The sequence below is a fragment of the Giraffa tippelskirchi genome, chromosome 3 (assembly GCF_054371585.1).
Source record: "Giraffa tippelskirchi isolate mGirTip1 chromosome 3, T2T-mGirTip1v1.2.pri, whole genome shotgun sequence".
NCBI lineage: Eukaryota > Metazoa > Chordata > Mammalia > Artiodactyla > Giraffidae > Giraffa > Giraffa tippelskirchi.
In genome coordinates, this window is record NC_137277.1 from 96,532,904 (window position 1) to 96,547,317 (window position 14,414).

At 36.7% G+C, this 14,414-nt stretch overlaps 1 protein-coding gene across 2 annotated transcripts in view; it reads right to left on the reverse strand.

Annotated features, from left to right (window-relative positions):
• Positions 1–14,414, reverse strand: part of SLC4A10 (solute carrier family 4 member 10) — a 450,611-nt gene that overhangs the window by 91,560 nt on the left and 344,637 nt on the right. For both annotated transcript variants that reach the window (XM_081581599.1, XM_081581598.1), the window contains 4 exons: positions 8,012–8,112; positions 4,873–5,047; positions 4,166–4,299; positions 3,519–3,764 (listed from right to left, as the gene is read on the reverse strand). In XM_081581599.1, the coding sequence (XP_081437725.1) occupies positions 3,519–3,764; positions 4,166–4,299; positions 4,873–5,047; positions 8,012–8,112 (656 nt within the window). The remainder of the gene's footprint in view (positions 1–3,518; positions 3,765–4,165; positions 4,300–4,872; positions 5,048–8,011; positions 8,113–14,414) is intronic.

Sequence of the window (14,414 nt, forward strand, 5' to 3'; positions counted from 1 at the left end):
ATAAGCTCTATACAGTCAGCAAAAACAAGACCAGGAGTTGACAGTTGCTTGGATCATGAACTCCTTATTGTCAAATTCAGAATTAAATTGAAGAAAGTAGGGAAAACCACCAGACCTAAATCAAATCCCTTACGATTATACAGTAGAAGTGAGAAATAGCTTTAAGGGACTAGATCTGATAGACAGAGTGCCTTATGAACTATGGACGGAGGTTTGTGACACTGTACAGGAGACAGGGATCAAGACCATCCCCAAGAAAAAGAAATGCAAAAAAGCAAAATGGCTGTCTAAAGAGGCCTTACAAATAGCTGTGAAAAGAAGAGAAGTGAAAAGCAAAGGAGAAAAGGAAAGATAACGATGCTTAAAGATTGATTAGTGTCAAAATGTCACAGTGACAAGAACGAATCAGCCACCAAAAGTGTCATGTGGAGTTCATGAAATAGAAAATGTTTTGTGCAAAAGTGTGAGGTTATATAATACATTAGAGTAGCCACTATAGTCAGCAATAACTTTCATTTAATGCACATGACTTAAAGTACAATGATAAATACAGGCATTATATGCATAGCAAAAGAGATTGGTTTTACTACTCCAAAGAGTAAGTAATGGCAGTACCTAATGAGATTCATGTATACAATGTGAGTAGTTCCAGAAATTAGGGAATCATGATATGAAAGCTGAAGACAGTGCAGTAAGGGTATGTGGTCAGCACCACATTTCTCAGGGAGACTTTTATTCTATGTGTTTTTCTTTTACCCATTTCAGGGTCAAGCACCACTAAAATCTCACTATCAGGATGAACCAGACTTTCCATCGCTTCTACCTCCTAATTTGCGTTGGGGAGGACAGTTGGGCAAAGGAACACAGTGATTAGCACACCATTCTTGCTCAATCTTCAAACTGTTAGGTTTCAGACAAGCACACTGTGATAAACCATAACTGTAACTTAAACTTGTGGGATCTTTCTTTAAACCATGGAGATGGAAAAGGAGAGGACCTGTGCCACTCTTCTCTTGATTGCTATGATAGGAAGGAATCATGGACAAATACAGCTATTTTTATCCTCAAAATATCCTCTGATTATTTGTCTTATCCCCACAATTTGACTTGATCTCATCACATTTTGACTTCTGGGAGGCTGCAATCCATGTTTATCTGCGCTCTCTACATGATCTTTAATCTCTCTCTTTCCTTCATCTCTCTGTTCTCATTTTCAAACACATGTAGCTCTTTTTCTATCACAAGTTACCATTCTTATGATCTCATTGCCTTCTCCAGAGGCACTTTTTTCACTTTTTGACACCAAAATGGCCTATGCAATGCTTTTTCCATTTCTTTACCATCTCCTCCCTTCTGAATTTTTTGCCAACAGGCTTCTAGTCCTGCTCCCCTCCTCACCCAATACCTTTCCTTAAAACTAACAATGATCTCTTTCCCTTATTCTGTTTGATCTCTATACCACTGTCTTCTCTAAAAATTTCTTGATACAGTCTTGACCCTTGCCTTCTATAGTCTGAAATTATTCATGGTTTTCTGCCTTTCTGATGACTCTTTCTTGTTTTTTGCCTATTGGTTGCATTTTTTCATTCTTCTTCCCTCAAACTGTGACCATTATTCAGAGTTCAGTCCTTGCTTGTCTGTTTTTTTTGTTTGTTTGTTTTCCTTTCTAGACCAGAGGATTTTAAATTGTGTTCCTTGATCTAAAATACCTTAGAAGCTGCCACTGAGAACCCAGGGAATGGATGAAAGTGTGGCCAACTGGTGCCTTCCCACTACTTCAAACAGAATAGCTCTGATTTTATCTGTTTATTTGTTCCATATTGTTTATTTTGGAGAGCTTCACTAATTTACTGAAAACTACATCAGGATCATAAAGCCTGAGTCTAATTTGTTTTACCACTATCTACGTAACTTTGGACAAATATTTCAAAGCATTAAAAATTTCTAAGTCTAAGCTTGTGTCCCTCCCTCCACCTAAACCACTCTCCTGCTCTACTCCCCAGCACCTTTCTAATTCCTACTGATTGTTTGGTTTTCTGTCACCTCCTCCAGGAAGTCTTCTCTGATTCTGCGATCTGGGTTAGGTGTTCTTCTGACATGGAACCATAGTATTCTTAACCAATCCTTTAACACAGTACTTACTCGGTTGTCTGTTGGTCTATATTTCCTACTAAACTGGAAGCTCATTGAGAACAGAATAATATTCACGATTTACCTAGCTTAGGGCATGTAGTAGGTTTGAAATCCCAAGCAGAGATAATTTTATATCCAGCAAACATACCCAACTAGGTGACACTGCTCTCTTTTCAACTAAACATAAATGAACAGGCATGTATCAATGTTATCTCTCATTGTGATCAAACTGCTCTCCCCATCTGCCTGCTTTCTGAGTGTCCCTGACACCTCCTTCATCTACTTTTGAATCCTGTTCACAACATCCTCACCATTTACTTTTATTGGGGAAGTTATTTTATATTCCACTGATTTTTTTTTTTTTTTGTCCTAAAACAGAGATGCACTGTTAAAGATATCTGCAATGACCAAGAAAACATCAAAACACTAATTCATCTTGTTTTCAACTCTGTATCATTACATCATTCTTAACAAGATTATAACATTGCACTATTTTGGCCTAACATTAACAATATCAACTTCTAATAGTAAACAAAGATGAAAAATCTTCAAAGGAAGATTTTGAGGGCATATCTGAGCAGTTTATAAGAAAAGCATTGGTAGCTGATATAGAGATTATAACCGCCTGGTAAATAACATATTGCTTTCAATATTTTCTCTTTAAAATGTATATATAATAACAAACAAAAAATCCTAAAATTAAATCAAAGAAGAGTAATATAATGTTCACATATACTCTGTAAATATGGCCTTAGAGAAATTCCAAACTGCTGGCATACAAAGCTAGAAAGTGTAATAGTACAATTCCATCTTTAATCCTAAAGTGTAACATCACCCTCAGCAACCATATTAGAGTACTTTCATCATAAATGTCATAGGATCCAAGAGCAAAATTACATTTCAATTCAATGCTATTTTATTTAAGAGTTTATCATATTTTCAAACACGAAGCTAATGCAATTTAGACCCAATGAGTATCTTTTACCTCACTGCTTTAAATCTGGAATCTTATCTTTTCACTACTATGTTTCTTCAGATTATATTAAATGGAAAAGGTCCTAAGGAAGACCAAAATCAAAAATATTTTGCAATAAAGCAATCTCTGTATAGCAAAATTGATCATGGTTCATTATTTGCTTAACAGAGAATGCTTGACAAATAGAACTTCAAAAAGATATTCTTGGAATAGATGTTATAAAGAAAACTCATATATCAGATGAGTAGCTGATTAGATGAAATCCTGTACAGCTCTGAGAGACCAAGATTTAGGTCATGAATCAATTCAAGGAAGTCGATCTGCTGACTAAGTTTCTCATGTTTCTTATAACAATAGTAATATTTGTATAAAGAAAAGCCCCACAGCCAACAGGGGAAATGGTACTTACGAGTATTGTGTCAGCAGTTCCAAATCATTATGCATGTTGATTGGATATGCTTCGCTGAGTTCAAACAACTTCTCTAGGGCCTCATAAATGAAAATGATGCAAATAAGAGATGCAAAAGCTTCTTCAGTAAACCGGGTGATATAGCAGACAAGGGAGCTTGCATCAGTGGCCACAAGTATGATACACAGGGTTGCAGTCCAAAGTCCAATACTAGCTCTTAAAGATAGGTATGACAGCCCATATTCTCTAGGAGGAGGGAAAGAGCAGGAGAAAGAAGGTCATTGAACAGCTTGTCACCATTTTTAGTAGATGGAAATAAGTCTAATTCAGGAAGCAAAAGTAAATAAGCTTCACATCCCATGAGTATCTAAACTCAAAACTTTGTCTACAGGGAACACCTAAGGGTACAAAACTCAAAGAGGTTTCTCAGTGCTTAGAACTGAATATAATTTTTTTATAAATATTACATTAAAAATACATAAATATTTTACTGTTTCTTTATTTCCATGGAGAGACAAAAATGGCAAACTGAATCAAATCAGCAACTTCCACCTCTGCCAGCAGATTTCCAAATGTGATGTTGAGAGAAGCATAAATACAGTAGAGGGATAGACAGGGACTAAGAGTGAAAAGTATATAATACTTACTTGCAAAATTTAAATAAAATCTTTTCAAACACCAAAACTGGTCCTGTACTGCCTAGTATGGTAAGAGGCTGTCCACCAAAGAGAGAATAGGCTATCCCAGTCATGGACGCTCCAAAGAGAGACTCGATTGCACTCTATGTGGAGATATAAAGGATTCCATTATCTAAGCTGTACAGACCACCATTATAACTGGGGAAAAAATATATAAAATACATGGGGTCTATTCTGTGAAGCACCTACTAGCAACCTTGGGCAGGAGGTGGGGTGGGAGAATTAAAAAAGGGGCAGGCCGTCAAAATATGAATGGTAGTAGACAAGTATGCATTATCTCTCTCTTCCTTTATCTTACCTTTCTTTCACTTACTAAAAGTTTACATGTATTCACAACAAATGTCTGGCAGAAGCATGGCCTATATATAAGTGGGAAATGGACCTCTTAAGAGATAAGAACCAATCTAAAGCTAGCCTAAGACTGGGGGCCAAGGATGAGATCAGAACCTTGTGTAACATAAGAACTATCTGTTCTGAGATATTCCACTCCCTGATTACCAGTTCCACTAGTCAAGAAATTCATATGAAGTTTATCTGCCAGACCATACATCAAATCTCTCCTCCTAAAGGAATTCAAAATGAAATGCATACTCATCTAACTACGAATTTTTAATGCTGATTCAAATTCAAAGTTCAGAGAAAAGAATAATACATACTATTCGACCCTCAGTTGCTTCTCCCAACAGTCCTCCAAATGTGATGACAGGAGACATACATGCGCAGTAGAGAAACAGAAAAGATGCTAAACACTGCAGGCTGAAAGCATCTGTGAAGTCACTCCAGAAGTATGGAGCTTTTCTTTTGATATCTAAAATAAGTCCCCCAAAAATCCTAAGACAGGGGGGGAAAACACAATAGTGACATACAAAGATAAAAAACACATAAGTCAAAATACTCATTTGCTTTGCTGCCAGGTCACAGTATAGGTTTTCCATTAGCAGAGATGAGACCCGTATTAACCTGCTAGGTTTTACATCATGATCTACAGAAATAGCTTTGTACCACTAAGGCACTTCAATTCTTAGTGAAAAATTGTGTCAACAACTTCAAAAACCCTAGGTTCTCTCAAACTAGGTTCTCAGCAGTTCAACAATCAAAATTCAAACAGTGAGATTTAAGGATTACTCTAATCTCTGTTCCATTTTACAAAAACCTAGTCCTAAAATCAGGCCTCTTATCCTCAGTCATTGGCAATATTGGAATTGTTTACATTCCATTTAGTGTAGCAGAAAGTGAAGGAGGGAAGGTAAACTAATTTTTACATAGCCCAATAGTGAACATCAACCTAGAGAGAAAAGGTGGTATATAACCATGGCTCCAGCTATTCACTCTCTTTGTCAAAAAAAATCGCTTGCCAAATAATATTTCATACAGGCACTTAAATGGCCTTATGGATAACAAAAATACTTAGTAGAGAGAGGTAAGTTCCATTATTGTTTTCATTTTTAGAAAACTAACACAGGGGCCTTATAATAAGCAACCTAGATAAATGTACTTTTGATCCACTAAACATATTCAAACATCTATAATTAACAAGACAATAGTGACCTTACTTGGGGTAAATGCATGTATTCTAAAAATATCAAAAATCACATTAAAAACATGTAAAGGATGATTTTTTGGTAAGAGGAGGGGAGTAGGAGAAGCATTAAATTGTGAAATGTTGTCTAAAATCTGAGGATGAAATTTTTTAATCTATTAGGAATGAGAGCATTAAACAAGTATTCTCATTCTCTTTGAACACTTACTAACAATATGCAGATTTAACATTTGACTACTAAAAGCTCTTTGTGCTCTTTGGAATAGAGATGTCATATTAAAATGAATAAGGCTATGATTAAGTTCCTACATGGAGGTTAAAAAAAACTATTATGTTCAACATACTGCAAGTATGCTAAATACACCTGGGTTATGGAAAAATATTAAAGGTTTGTTCTTTATTTTCTAAATAGGAATATAATGTGGCAATCTAAGAATCACTTCAAAAATGATTGTTCTCTTGGGAAGCAAATTCCTATCTGCCTTGAAAAACGTACCTCTTCAGAATAACTGAAAATTCTATTATTTTTAATTGCCCTGATATAGACACAATAGTAACATATTAATAACTATCTTATTATTATGTGAGTGATTGAATCATTACGTTTTCCACATCCACCAGAGGGATGTGGAGTAGGAGAGGTTGAAAAGGATGAAATTTCAATTGAAAAAAAAAAGGACATTTAAAATTCAGAAAGTTTGCAAAGAACCTTTGAAAATTCACATACATACACAAAGATCATCTTAGTTTAGGTTCTCCTACTTGTGTTTAGTAAAACACATGCATACTTTTTATTTGGGGGATCATTTCTGAATGATGTGTTAACTTCTCAAAGTCATAATTCAGAACAGATTTAATCTACTAGTCTATTTATTCATGTACTTATTTCTTACATCCCACCTAATCCCCAAAAGCATGTGAGGTGGTTATGAATGATCACTTCGTAGTTAATATTTATAGGTTTGATAGCACTTTCTATTAGACTACTGTTTTCTAATTAATTACTTATTAGGCCATACATTAGTCTAAATAGCTGTTATATTACAGTGTAATAAACGTGCTTTTAGCAGAAAAAATCTAAATCCGGAAGTGGGAGGTCATTGCAGAGAACAGTACAAGAGCAGCCCAGGTGTGCACCAGCAACTCCAGGAGAGCAGATGAGTAATGGAAACTTCAAGTCCTGTCAGCAACAGAATCTGTGGAAGAACTCTGGAGAAGCGAAGATACCGGATATTGGTGACCTGGGAGGATTTAGGAAGCAGTAAGGAAAAGTGAACTTTGAAAAAAAAAATAATCTAAGCTATGTGGCACCTTACGCCTGAGAGAGAGGAAAAAGAAAATAACACCAAAAATAAAAAGACAGCATTTGAAAATATGGAAGTAAACAGAAGGAGTAACAATGTTTCCAGTAAAGGGAAAGGGAAAAAATGGTCTGAATCATCTCAAATTAGGTACCAGTCTGAGGAAGACATTTCCTTAGAGACAAAACATAGAAAAAGAGAAAGAACAGAAGAGAATTAAAATGCACTGAGTTGTCAGGAACTGGAAAGTCAGCTTAGAGGACACAGTAAAAGCAGTACAAGAAATGGCCCTGAGGGGAGGGGAGCACCAAGCCTGCAAAGTTTGTGCAATTGCCTTCAATTATAATGGAGGCTGTGTGCACATATTCCCTGAAGAAAGACCCACCCAAAGGTTTCTGATTTTCTGCTCACACATTTCTTGGAGAGAGACAAGCTGTCAAAAAAACATAAAGAATCATTTTAAGAAATAAACTGAAGCTTTCATCTCTTCAAAGATGTGTGATTAGAAAAATAAATCATATAGCTCTTTCAGATTACTATCATAAAAATAAAAAATATTATTATATACATCCTACTTGCATGTAATGAGACAGAGTCTATAAGACTGAGTTCTTGGTATTTATTTTCATTTCCATCTTGAACTTGAAGTTTTCAACAGGCTCTTTTGGAAGGGACAACTGACAGTTTTCTCATTCATTCTAAGAATCTGTGAATGTGTTTTATGCATAGCAATGTGAAAGACTACGTATATAAAATGGATTGGTGTATTCACTGTTCTGGTTTAACAATAATGACAATCATTAATGATGATATATCAAACTTATTAGCATATTTACCCCCAAAGAGTAGGTATTCAAAATATAAAAACAAATTAGTCCTCAAAACAGTAATTCCCAACACAAAAGTGATAGAATATTTGGTCTTTGAAGTCCCATACAAAGGCTTTTCACTAACCTTCCGGTTCGCTGGAGTTCAGGTCCACTATGTCCTCCATGGGGCTCAGCTTCCCCATGAGCTGCTGTTCCATTTGGTACAGCAGGAATCTTCCTCTTCTCCTGTAGGAAGTTTTTTTGTTTTTTAATTTCAGGTGCTAGTTGTAAACAATAAAAGCAATTTTTTTCCCTTGAGGCAATATGCAGAGCAGTTAAGAATTCAGGCTCTGTACTTATTTGCTATACGACCTCTAGAAAGTTATTTAGCCACCTAAAGCCTCAGTTCTCGCTTCGTTTTACTGGTGATAACTCTGACGGTAAAGCATTTGCCTGCAATGCGGGAGACATGGATTCGATCCCTGGTTAGGGAAGATCCCCTGGAGAAGGAAATGGCAACCCACTCCAGTACTCTTGCCTGGAAAATCCCATGGACCGAGGAGCCTGGTAGGCTACAGTCCAAGGAGTGGGCAAAGAGTCGGACACGACTGAGAGACTCCACTTTCACTTTCATTGACAAAATGAAATGAGGTGAGGGATACTTATTTTTTCTTTCAATGAATATTTATTGAGTGCCTAGTGTGTGCCATTCATTTTTATGGGATGCTATAGATGCAAAAGTGAGCATGAAAAAGCATTCTGTTAGTGGAGACAAAATAAACCTATAATGTCAGGTAGAGATAGAGATGATACAGCTAACAGTGTTAGTTGCTCAGTCATGTCTGACTCTGAGTGATCCCATGGGCTACTGTAGCCCACCAGGCTCCTCTGTCCATGGGATTCTCCAGGCAAGAAAACTGGAGTGGGTAGCTATTCACTTCTCCAGGGGATCTTCCCTACCCAGAGACAGTAAAGAACTTGCCTGCAATGCAGGAGACCTGGGTTCAATCTTTGGCTCCAGGAGATCCCCTGAAGAAGGGAATAGCTACACATTCCAGTATTCTTGCCCGGAGAATTCCTTGGACAGAGGAGCCTGGCGGGCTACAATCCATGGGGTCGCAAAAAATCGGACATGACTGAGCAACTAACACTCTCGCTACTACTCTGAGATAGAGATCTGAAAAAAACTAAAACAAGAAGGGGTGAGAGGAGACTGGGATTAGGATAGGTTGAGGTAAGGAGGTGTTAATGGTGGTATAGGCCTGGTCTAGTTCAACAGTTCAATGAACATTAACTGTTATCATTAGCTATTTTTAAAGTATGTTTCCCTCTCTGATTCTGGCTCATATTTTCCTACCTAAGCTTGCTTCTGATACAAAGCAATCAGAAAGACTACTGCAAAAGGAAGCTTCTAATTGAGCCAACAACAAAATACTGTGGTTATGTAAGTGCTGTTTCTCTACAGGTTTATTACACCCACTTTTGTCAGTGATAGAGAGTTTAAAAAATTAGAAAATCCTTCCTACTGGTGATCTTAGAGCATATCGATGTGTTCAAAAGTGCTTAAAAGGAAAAAAAAAATTAATGGTGAAATTAAATTTTTTATTTAACTGCCATTCCAAAATAGTGTAAACATATAAACATGTTCTTCATGCTTAGTGTAAACTGAACAAGTGGGAATTATCAAATGATCTTAGATAAAATGGTACAGATTTAAAACATGATAAAAATATATTTTGAAATGCAAAAAATATAGGAAAGTTCATTAATATTTTATAATTTCCTAGGTGTATAAACAGATACAATGAACTTAAGTTCAAAGATAAAAGACAGTATGTCTGTCAACAGATGAAGGAACTGCCTTTACAGTTAAATAACTATCATATGTTAGTAAAGGGCTTTAACAGTGGCCCTTAATACCCTCAATACCCAATAATCACCTGCGGAAACATTTTTTAGCAAGTCTAAGAAGGCAAGTGGTATTATTTGTTCTTCTGGGGAATTATCCCTTACTGCATAAATTAATTCATTGTTTTACAATGGGAAAAGCTATTTGCCTTATACACTGATAAGGCAAATGATAAACCATGAAAGATATTCATCATTCTAAAGTACCTATTTCCTCAAGGAGTGGTCATCTTACAGTAGGGAGAAAGAGTTTAGAAAAAATAATTGTGTACTGGTGAATATTCTGAGGGAAATAAAGGAAATGTTTTTTGTTGTTCAGACTTGACTGACAAGGACCCACTGTACAGCACAGGGAACTATACTCAGTATCTTATAACAACCTATAACAGGAAATAATTTTTAAAATAATATATATACACACATATATATATGTATATTTATACGTATATGTATAAAATTGAATCACTGTTATACACCTGAAACAAACACATTGTAAATCAACTATATTTCAATAAAAATTAAAAGCAAATAAACAAATAAAATTTGTTTCCGAGTTTCTTCTGATATCTTCAATCTAAATTACTGGAAGGAAACACTGAACAGATCTGCTTCTTCCTTTTGGGGATTGAGAGAGGTTTGATAGATTTAATAAGATCCCCAAGATGTCCATATTTATGTAGCATTATGTACATGCCAGATTCTAGAGAGAGTTATGATGTTAAACTTATTTTTCATATGCAGAATTTATAATAATAAAGAAAAAATAAAGAAATAAAAATGATGGAAAAGCAAAAATTTAGAGCATACTAAAGGGATCTGTGAGGTGTGGGGAGGAAGAAATGGCAGTGATAAATAGAGTGATCAGGCAGGCTCAGAGAGAGTGTCATTTGAGAAAAACTTGAGGGAGCCAAGAGAATTAGCCATAAAATAACTAGGGGAACATCCAGGCAAAGAACAGCCAGTGAGTGGGAGAGTCTTAAGGCAGGAGTGTGCTGCAGAGATTGAAGAATAAGGAGGCAGGAGGCCAAGGAGAGGAGTGAGCAAGAAAAAAAGAGATAGGAGATGACTTAGAGGCAAAAGGAAGCCATACTGTGTGGGTTTAGTAGATCATTTTAAGTATTTGGCTTTTATTCTCAGTGAAATGAGGAGCTTTCGCAGGATTTTAAGGAAAGGAGAGCATGATCTAACACTCTGGCTGCTGTGTCAAGAACAGATTCTAGGAACCAAGAGTAGAAGCAAGGAGACTGGTTAGGGGGCTATTTCAGTAATCCAGGAGAAAAATGATGGTAGCTTGGAGCAAAAGAACTGATGACATAGGGGATAAAGAGGGAATTGGTGGGGTAATCTCTTTGAGTAGGTATGAAGAGATGGGATCTACTGCACAGGTAGAAAACTGACTTTGGATAATTCATAAACAGTAATATAGCAGCAGGCAGAGAATGTAGGTGCAGATGCTGGCAGGTAGATAAATGTGGTTTGGGGAATCTAAGCAGGTAAATGGCATGAGAGAAAAGCAAGGAAGTTGAGGGTATACATAAGGGAGTGATTATAATGACTGACATAAAGTTCTAATGAGTATTTTTAGGGGTATCCCTTGAGGTGACTGGTTATTATTCTCTTAACTGAAAGTAAGAAATATTTTTTAAAAATACTATGATTTACACATTTCTGGAAGAATAAAAACCATGGAGATTATCCCAGAGAGGAAAATATTTGAATGAATATAAATTCAGTACTTAATTTATTTTGATTCATTTTGCTCCACTTCATAAAAGAAAACATAGTTTCATAGTATCTATTATTCAATTCCAACATACATTTTAAAAATACTAATGTTGTAAAGAAACACAGAGCATATCTAATTCAAACTCATTATATAAAATTGTGCTGTCTAACATGATAGCCACTAACTACATGTGGCTATTTAGATTTAAACTAATTAAAATTAAAAATTAAGTTCCTCACTTGCATAAGCACATTTCTATTGCTCAATAGTGGCTTGACTTAATAGATAGCATAGATATAGAACATTTCTACCATTGCAGAAAGTTCTACTGGACACACTGATATATAACATCAGTACAGAGAGGTTACAGCATCTGTTTAAGGTAATAAAAAGAGATAATATCAGAACCCAGGTGCCTTGATTCTTAGTTCAATGTTCTTTCTACTGTTGTTGTCATTGTTTAGTCTCTAAGTCATGTCCGACTCTTTTGCAATTCCATGGACTGTAGCACGCCAGGTTCCTCTGTCCATGGGATTTCCTAGACAAGAATACTAGAGTAAGTTATCATTTCCTCCTCCAGGAAACCTTCCTGACCCCAGGGATTGAACCCGAGTCTCTTGTACTGGGGACTTCCCTCATAGCTCAGCTTGTAGAGAATCCACCTGCAATGCAGGAGTCCTGGGTTTGATCCCTGTGTTGGGAAGATTCCCTGGAGAAGGGAAAGGCTACCCACTCCAGTGTTCTGTACTGGAGAATTCCATGGACTATGCAGTCCATGGGGTCGCAAAGAGTCGGACACAACTGAGTGACGTTCACTTCACTTCATTTCACTCTTGCATTGGCATACTGAGCCTACCGTTTCTCAATATTCAGATTCCAACATCCAACAATTAATCCTGGTCTTAAAGTCTCATAAAATTAATTTTAGCTCCCATGTCTCCACTTGTCTCAGAAACATCATTTCTCAAAGGCAAGGTGTTTCCAAAAATGCTTGACTTTAGTTTTAATGTTTGAAAAATAAATTGGTGTTAACAAGTGATTTTAAAACTCTCACATCAGCATATTAATATTTTTACTGAATTTTCCAAATAATATCAATTAAAGAGAGTCTTTCTTACTACTTTAAGAAGTATTATACTGTCTTTATTAATACTGTTAGTGTGAGGATATATACAAGTACAAAATAAAACAATCTAAACCCTTAAAATTACTCTCTAAGCAACTTACTAACTTTAGTAGTACATCAACTGAAATTATGTGATTGTGATTATAGAATCCCAGACTCTAGAATCTCCTCTGAGAAAAGGAGAGCAAATAACCTTCAATAATTATGAAATAACTTCAGGATAGAAATGTAGAAATGAGCCATCAGTATAGTTTCCTTCAATTAATAGCAGGTTTGAGATGACTTTTTAGAAGACTCATGGTTGAGTCTTTTACTCAGTCATTTACCCATCTCTGGCTAACCAGAAAAACACCTATGCCTAGAGCTGGGTCAATTAGGCCATCTGTTACTTCAACTAAGGCAGCAGAGTCAACTACAAACGCAGCTGGACTCCACAGGGACCAGAGCCAAAGGCAAGAGTGAGTAGATGACAACAGGGAGAGCTGTAGGAGGCAGATTCACTAGGAATATAGACGGCAATATCAGTGGGCTTAAAACACATTTGGCCACCACCCTCAACAAAGTCATGCCTGCAATAAGAAAATGACCTCAAACAGTATCAATGGTCTTTATTTCTCTCTGCATTGTATGCAAGTAAAATGCACATCAGATTTTTATATGGAGAATTTTTACAATTTTCATACCACATGCCCACACAAAGGTAATACAAACATAAGAATTATGAAGAAAATTCTTGAAATCATAAATGTGATTAACAACAGTAGTAGGGAGTTTTCCATACAAAATGACAACCATGCTTTTGAATTTTCCTAACATTTACCAACTTCAAAGCTATGTATCAGAGTATGGCGAGTCCGTAATAGGCTTTTCTTAAGCATATTTTCCATCCTCATTAAAACTTAAATTTTCCTCCAGTATAGTATGCTTTAAGGTGGGCCTAAAATCTTTTCAGGCACGTGGTACTGTTATTTAGTAGAGTATCATCGATACACCAAATTTGTGTTGAATAAAAAGAAGGAAGATTTTGTGTCAGGGAATTTCATGTCCCTGCCTTCTTAGAGGTTAAGTAGGTTCTGGTGCACTGGTTGCTCAGATGGTAAAGAATCTGCAAGCAATGCAGGAGACTTAGGTTCAATCCTTGGTTCAGGAAGGTCCCCTGGAAAAGGAAATGGCAACCCACTCCAGTATTCTTATCTGGGAAATCCCATGGACAGAGGAGACTGGTGGGCTACAGTCCATGGAGTTGCAAAGAGTCGGACACAACTGAGCGACTAACACACACCAAATCAAATGTGGTGGGAAATTTAACTCAATTCTGACACCATCTACCTGGAAATAGCATCAGATTCCACAGGTTGAGAGTTCAGCCCTGGAAGACTACCCACCCCTCACACCCCATTTCAGATGCCCGTCACAAGCTCGGGTTATTGCTGGTTCTCCGAACCCACTGGGGATATATCTGAAGCTCCTGTGAACCCCTTCTCAGGTTGGACTAATTTGCTAGAATGGCTTATAGACCTAGAGAAACATTTTACTTACTTGATCACCAGTTTTAGTACTAAAGGATATAACTCAGGAGCAGCCAGATTGAAGAGATGCATAGGACAAGGCATGGGGAAAGGGAGAGAAACTTCCATACCCTCTCTAGGCACACCACTCTTCCCAATAGCCACGTGTTCACCAACCCAAAAACTCTCTGAACCCTGCCCCTTTGCGGGTTTATGGAGGCTTCATTACACAGCTATGATTGATTAAAACACTGGCCATTGATGACTGAACTCAAACTCC